General features: G+C 37.0%; 1 protein-coding gene across 4 annotated transcripts; it reads left to right on the forward strand.

Moving 5' to 3' along the window:
• The first annotated feature begins 833 nt into the window (after nt 1–833).
• Nucleotides 834–7,270, forward strand: LOC111012196 (general transcription and DNA repair factor IIH subunit TFB4). 4 transcript variants are annotated; one of them, XM_022286253.2, is made up of 13 exons: nt 841–1,384; nt 2,765–2,837; nt 2,923–3,085; nt 3,189–3,277; nt 3,381–3,651; nt 4,003–4,049; nt 4,241–4,278; nt 4,390–4,435; nt 5,650–5,703; nt 5,816–5,884; nt 6,089–6,165; nt 6,474–6,569; nt 7,010–7,270. In XM_022286253.2, the coding sequence occupies exons 3-13, from the start codon at nt 3,055–3,057 to the stop codon at nt 7,080–7,082; spliced, it is 891 nt and encodes a 296-aa protein (XP_022141945.1). In that variant the 5' UTR covers nt 841–1,384; nt 2,765–2,837; nt 2,923–3,054; the 3' UTR covers nt 7,083–7,270. The 4 variants fall into 4 exon arrangements, with proteins under 4 accessions (XP_022141946.1, XP_022141945.1, XP_087974538.1 ...); XM_088118412.1 differs by having other exon boundaries at nt 841–1,376; XM_022286254.2 differs by having other exon boundaries at nt 834–1,384; nt 2,765–3,085; nt 6,970–7,270.
• The last annotated feature ends 209 nt before the right edge of the window (nt 7,271–7,479 follow it).

Genomic DNA, 7,479 nt, shown 5'->3' on the forward strand with positions numbered 1-7,479 from the left:
TCTCCTTAAATCTCCCAATGTAGTTTTAATTATAATTGAATTTCAAATCCCCCAATTTTGCTTTCCCATCTTCCATTCCTAATTTAAATTTTAATCAAATGTATCAATTTAAAATCTAATTAAAAAGAGATTTTGGGAAACAAATTTGAATTAAATTTCAAATTCGAATACTTTCTTTTTGTAATTAGATTTTAAATTGATATTTTCATTTGATTAAATTTTAAATTAGGAATGAAAGAGATGAAAGCAAAATGAGGGGTTTTTAATTCAATCCTAATTAAAACTGCGGTGAGAGATTTAATGAGATTGAGAATAGATTTCGGGAAACAAATTTGAATTAATATTGAGATAGTATTTTTAGATTCCCTTAATTCTCGTTCACCCTCACTCAACCTCGCTCCCTCCCGCTCCCTCCCGCTCACCCTCGCTCACCCTCGCTCTCTCTGTCTTTATCTCCTCCCCCATTCCTCTTCAACTGATCTTCTCTCTTTGGCGAACGACCTCCTTCGTCGGCTTTGATGCATCCATCGTCAGCGATGGTTAAAAGTCACGGGAATCATGGAGGAAAAAAAATTGCTTTTTGTGGTGAGTAAAGAAGAAAGAGAATAATAGTAATAGAAAAAATAGAGAAAGAGGGAAGATGGAAAAAAGAAACTCAAAGAAAATAGAGAATAATGAAAACCGATAAGAAAACAAGGAGGAGGAAAAAAAATCTGGAAAAAGAGGATAGAGGTAGAGAGAGGAAATAAGGAGGCAAGTCTAAAATATTAGTAGAGGAGAGAGAAGAGAGATGAAGTCTGGAAGAGAAAAATAAGTAAGAAAAAAGGCATGAGAGGTTATTTGACAAAATTGGTGATGTCAACGGTCACTAGAAAATTTGTATTTTTAAAAAACTTAAGAGACCTCTGGGCTCATTTTGTCCATTTTCCCAAGATTGTTGCGTCGAAACAGAATATAGAAAAAGAAAAGAAAAACCCTATCCCCTCAGTAGACCCCCTTCTCGGCGGCGACCATCCGCGGCGGCGCAGCTCAGAACGGCGACCGACGGACCCCCGACGACTCAAAAACCCGTACGGCGGCGCAACGACCCTTCGCGAACGGCAAGGATCTGCAGCGGTGAGGATACGAACGGCGGCAATCCACGCACAACTACCCGGCGGCCAGCGACGATCGGCTAACACTACGACGCCTAGATCCGAGCGCGAACGGCAAGCTCATCCTCTGGGGCGGCGCAACTTCCCGTGCTGACTCACACTCGATCCAACCCAGATTCGTGATACCCACCCTCTATCAGCGTCAGTTTTGCAAACTCGAACCTCGACCTCAGATCTGCAGTGTGCATTGTTCCAGCCATAACCCAAGCGGTTTGAGTGAAGGTCAGTAGGTAAGGAAACCTTTTAATACTCTTTCACATTCAATCTAAGTTGTTCGGATTGATTGCCTAGGAAGCGAACTAATTCAAGAGCTAGGAGTGTTAGGCGTGTTGTAAGTAGTTCTGCTTGGTTGTCCCTGTATGTGATATTAATTGTTTGATTTTGAATACATATTGAAACTTATGTTTAAGTGGTTGGTTGCCGATATGGTTCTGTATTTTTGTTGGACTACATAGGTTTGGTCCGTAAAATTTTTGAGTGTGTTATTGAATTGCGAAGCATTAGTAGAGCTTGTTGAGTATGTTGAATGGGTGATGTTGTGATACTTTGAGTGAAAGCATGGTTCTTTTTTGGAATTATGGAAACATGATGGAGTAATTGTGAAAAGTATGTTATGTTTTGGTTGGCTGTAATTGTGGAAGCATGCTGAATTTATGTCGGACATATTATTTGGTTGCATTTCTTTTCGTAAGTATGTTTGATTTGTGGTTATGGAAGCATGAGATTTGAATCTTGCATCGAATCTTGGTGTATAAAACATGTTATATGGCTTTTGTGTGAGAGCTGGACATGAGTGAATGGGTGAGTACCAGAGCATGGCACTACATCAAGAATAAGTAGTTATAGTATCTAATTATAGCATATAAATTAAAAAAGCATCTCCCTCTTCTTTCCCAGTTTCTCAGCCCTTCCACCTCCCTCTTGTGTACTGATTTCCCTCGTGATTCTCCAAGCCACTTTCCTCAATCTCTCTTGCATTGAAACGTCAATTTCTCCAAGCCACTTTCGACCATTTCTGGAAGTGGAAGAAGAAGTGGGTGTTAGCTTCTTCATCTTCCTCCGGCGTCATTTACCAACCTTCCTCTAAGTCTCTAGGGCCAGAAGCTTCTTCTCTATCGCTGGACACCGACTCCTTGGGCTACTTCGATGAAAGACCGATGGAGCCACTGGGTTGCCTGACGTGCTGCTGTGATTGAAATTATGTACACTTTTTTAAGTTTAAAATGGTATCCAAATCCATTTGTATGTCCAACTGATGCTCTCTGTGTGGTGAGGGAGCAATTGCAATTGTTGCATGTGATTTGATTTTGAACTGGGGAGTGTTACAATACGGACTTTAGAGTTAAGTGAGGAGTTTTTGAACTTCTTTGTCAATCTCCTCCATCGTTTATTGTTTAGAAACTAGCATGGTTCTTGGTAGTGGTTATACACCAGCGATTTTGATTTCTAGTTACTGATTTGGCATGCACTGTCTTTTGGGAACAATTTGATTTATCTTCTGAAATAATTATGTCTATAGGTCATATCCTATTCTGTTCTTGTTGCATGTTCCTCTACATTAGGATTCAACTGCAGGCAAAAAATTTAGTTGTTTCGGTTGTGTTGTGCAGATTGATGTGTTGGAATGACAAAAATGATGCTGAATTGAGAAGTGAAGGTGAAGTAAGAATGAAAAAAGATGAGGTGAACCCTTTTTTTCTCCTTGAAAATATGAAGTGAACTTTCACATGAAGGCATATGAACCCAAGTTTAGTTCTTGCGAGAATAGTTGGCCAAGATTGAAACCTACAACAAATAGAATTGGGCCAACGGAGGAATCCAATGAGTGGTATCCCAATTTCCATCCACGTCTATTAGAATTGGGCGTTTTTTCTCCGTTGCTAATTCTGAAACTGCTACCATGGCATCTGTTCCTTCAAAGCTCTATGCAGGTTCTCCTCCAATCCCTCTCTTCTTCTATAAGGGTGCCAGGTACAAGTTTTTGAGTTGCAGTGACTTATTCTTCTCTAAGGTCTTTTGATTGTGTTGTTGCAGATGATGTAAGCCTTTTGATGGTTTTATTGGATACGAATCCATTTTTTTGGAGCACATCTTCTCTTCCATTCTCCAAGTTTCTCTCTCATGTAATTGATAACTTCTCTCTCTTTCTCTATGTGCGAACCTAACTTCCAAGTGAATTTTAGAATAATAGAAATGAATGTTGGTATTTTCTTTTTGGGTGTATAGGTACTTGCTTTCCTGAACTCCATTTTAGATCTGAATCAACTTAATGAGGTTGTGGTAATTGGTACTGGTTATGCTTCATGCAAGTATCTATACAACTCGTCTTCACATTCAAATCGTGGTCTTGAAGATGGTAGAATGCCTGCACTTTGCACTCGTTTATTGAAGAATTTGGAGGAATTCGTGATTGCGGATGAGCAGTCTGTCAAGGAAGACCCCAGAGGAGGGACCATGTCTTCACTTCTTTCTGGATCACTCTCCATGGCTTTGTGCTGTATCCTTGTTGATTATTTTTGGTGCGGATAGTTTATTTTCGTTTCTGCTAAAGTAAAACTCCATTATGTTCTACACAAAATTAGAATGTTTCAACAGACCATCGTGACTGAGTAGCATTGTGTAGAAGTTAGCCTTAAACAATATATATGGAGATGAAAGTTGCATTTGGAAATTTATTGTTCATTTGATCGTTTTTTGCGGTAACGAGTAGTAGCAGAAAAATACTATGATATAGTTATGGTTGCCACAGTGGGATTTGCACATTGCTGTATACTTTCTAAATCCAATTTAAGCAATCTAATACTCATCAACATATTATTTTGCTCTAAATGCTTAACCATGTGAATAGATATACAGAAAGTTTTCCGTTCTGGATCTCTCCATCCCCATCCTCGAGTAAGCACTTATTTCTGTTTTGGATCTCTCTTTCCCCAATTTTCAAATTCTGTTTGTGCTTTGTACTCTTCCTTTCTTTTGTCTATTGCTTACTAGTACTATTTATTACACAGTAATTGCCAATTGATTTTTTTTTTGGAACTTGGAAGAAAATGTGACTGATTTATGTAATGTATGTACTTCGAGTGTAGATCCTTTGCTTGCAGGGATCCCCAGATGGGCCTGAACAGTAAGATTCTCATGCTAATTTCAATTAAATTTAGTGTATTTAATGTATTTTCTATTAAAAAAGGGATACAAATGGTTAAGTATTTCTCTATTAATTATTTTTTTCTTTCAGATATGTTGCAATCATGAATGCCATCTTTTCTGCTCAGCGTTCAATGGTTGGTATTTCTTGTTGTCCCTTTTGTGTGTCCATATATGGCTTCATTAACTTCTATCGATCACTAACTCTCTTTCTTCGAGTCGGTTAATTGTTGGTAAGTAGTAACAAATTTAGTCTCCAAATATTTGATGGAAATGCTTGACATAAGTTTCCTCTCTATTAAACTTGTTCTTTGTCCGGTTTGGATACTAGGAAGTGGTGCTGGTCTGAATTTTTCTGTAGGTTTCTTCCCTTATAATTTTGGAAGAAATTGCAAGCATCCCATTAGTGAATTTGAATTTGAACGCTCCTATGATAAGTTTGATAAACCTACTTGTAGTTTACAACTAAATATTTGGTCTATACAGTCAGAATTGAAGTCCAATATCCAGAAACTACCTTTATACTATGTTCTTGTCTAGTGGATGGAGATTTGACGAATATCTTGCAGATTTTCTATTATTGTTCTTGTCAAAGGTGAAAAGAAGAAAATGAAAGACATATAAATGTATGCATGTATATGTATGTAAAATAAGAAACGAGAACTTCATTAAAGAGCTAAGATTATAAAGAAAGGACAGGAGAGATAAGGAGTTTTCCTGAAGGGACAGATGAGAAATTACAAATTCCTTGTCTAAGGTACTCCACATTAAGACTGTAACTGTAAAGCTCCAAAAGTCATGAAAAAAGTCCTGCAAGAATCATTTAAGAAACACATCTTGAAATTGAAAAAAAAAAAAAAATAGAGATGCACTATCAAATCACTCTCCAACATCTATTAAGCTCAAAGATGAAGAATAAGAATGTTTGAGATTTCTCGATTGTTTGGTTTCTCTTCGTTTAGTACAGCTTGACATTACAATATGGCCCAAAGATCTTTCATTTTGCTTCATGAAAACCCTGCTTCTCATTTAGAAAAAAAAAAACCAATATGACGATAAGAATGATTGAAATAATTTCATTTGCAATGTTTGTGATAACAGTGACCATCTGGTCATTTGTAAAAAATTCATAGATCATAGTCAATGAGAATTGGAAAGAAAGGCGAATCTCCATCCTTGTTTGCATTTATGGGTTTGATTTAAACTTTCATGTGTGCTAGTCATGCCTTTGAAGTCCGAGGTAGATCTCTATTTGCAGCTCCAAGTTGCATGTAAACAACATTCAACATTCAATATTGTGTTTCCATGTGTATTAGTTTCTTGTTGTGTATGATTCATTATTCTGCTTCAGGTTCCCATAGATTCGTGTTACATAGGTTCACACAATTCTGCATTTCTTCAGCAGGTATCTATCTGTACATTGTTCTGTTAATGGCTGTTTATTTTGTTCCCCCAGAATCTTACCATGTTAGGTACCCTGGATTAATTTGCTGTTGGTGATTTCTGATTCTGTATAGGCTTCTTACATCACGGGTGGAGTTTATCTGAAGCCTCAGCAAATGGATGGACTGTTTCAATATCTCTCTGTAGGTTATATTCGTCAGAGTGGCTTTTTGTTCCCCTCTCCAAGTTCAAAGTCTCTGTTTAGTCTTCTAAGGATTTGGGTTACAGATTAGTCAAATCAACAAACTTTTATTGAGAACACTGATGATTGTGGTCTTCGAGCTGTTTCCTATATTCATTTTGATCTCTTGCTTGTCCTAATGTGATGTATTGTTCTTTTTGTACAGACTGTTTTTGCTACTGATTTGCATTCTCGGGCCTTCTTACAACTTCCAAAGTCCGTTGGTGTGGATTTTCGTGCATCGTAAGTTTGGAGTCTTGTGATTAGACAAATTCTCTATGGTTTGTGCTTAATATTTTGCCTCTTGTTAGATCGGCTTCCTTTTTTTGGGCAGTTTGTATTTTCTTTATGTCTGTATCCAGTCTTTTTTTTTTCATTTTTTTTCCCTTTCATTTTTATCAATGAAAAGTTCGGTTTCTTGTTTGAAAAATTTGCCACTTGGCGCTTACTCTCGTGTTTACCATTTTATACCTCTTGTTATAATTCTTTTTTTAACTTTGTATCCAACATAGAAGGAAACTACTAATACCTAATAAACTGGGAATTTTCAGGTGTTTTTGCCACAAAAAAACAATTGACATGGGCTATGTCTGTTCGGTTTGCTTATCTATATTCTGCAAGCATCACAAGAAATGTTCTACTTGTGGGTAAGTGAAAACCAGAATCATTACTTATGTTTTTCCATTTTATACGAGGTGTCATAAAAATTTTATTAAAGCTGATGGGATATAAGTAGAAACAGGAAAGGATGAGGAAGCTGATTTTTGAGATCTCATAATGGATGGATTTTTTTCCTTAGCCAATTAATATTTCCTGCACTTGGTAAATTTAGGAAGAATTATGAGGGAGCTTTGAAGCTTAGTATATGTTATCTTACTTGTTGATAATGGTAACCTAGATAGTGGATACAATGCTAAAAGATTATGCTGTGTCATTAGTTTCTTTATTGGTTTCATTTGCTATCTTGTGGTCATATGGTTTAACTCCTGTATCTGAATTTGAGGTAGTGAAGAGTGCGTGTATAGTATCTTTTTGTCCTTCAAACAGGCATTTGTATGCATTATTGGCGAGTTTTGGCTTCGTTCAGGTCAGTATTTGGTGAGACCCCAGTAGATGTGGATTCAGTGTCCAAACAGAAGAGAAAAACTCCAGAAACATGACTTCACTTGCTGTAAATTGTGGAACTTTAGAGTTTGTTTTAGTGTCGACTTTGAACTGGTTGGTTAGTTTTTCCCTCACTTGTATGGCTATAGAAGTATTCCATTCTTCTTTCCTTTTTTGTGCTCTTGGGAACTGCTAATGCTTTTTGCTGAATACTGTATTGGTCAAAATCATGGAATTTGGTTCATATTGCTCGAGCAGGAGACGGTGTTTGCCTCGCCATTGTATGATGCAGATCATGAGTTTGAATGTTTTGAGCTAGCATGTCTGACAAATTCTAGTTATAGTACTGTTGAGGATTTAGTTAACATTAGGAATTTTGCATCTAATGACATTTTTTAGTTAGGGATAGGGATAGTAATAGCAGCAGTTATTCTATATATTTGGATATTGCAA

This window comes from Momordica charantia, unplaced genomic scaffold (assembly GCF_013281855.1).
Source record: "Momordica charantia cultivar OHB3-1 unplaced genomic scaffold, Mcharantia_2.0 BLBB01000134.1, whole genome shotgun sequence".
NCBI lineage: Eukaryota > Viridiplantae > Streptophyta > Magnoliopsida > Cucurbitales > Cucurbitaceae > Momordica > Momordica charantia.

Bases quoted from the DNA above. Each gene is read 5' to 3' on its own strand.
- LOC111012196 (XM_022286251.2), top strand. From the start codon at position 3,055: ATGGCATCTGTTCCTTCAAAGCTCTATGCAG. The intron at 3,086-3,188 runs GTTCTCCTCCAA...GTGTTGTTGCAG, and splicing joins TCCTTCAAAGCTCTATGCAG to ATGATGTAAGCCTTTTGATG. The intron at 5,885-6,088 runs GTAGGTTATATT...CTTTTTGTACAG, and splicing joins GACTGTTTCAATATCTCTCT to ACTGTTTTTGCTACTGATTT.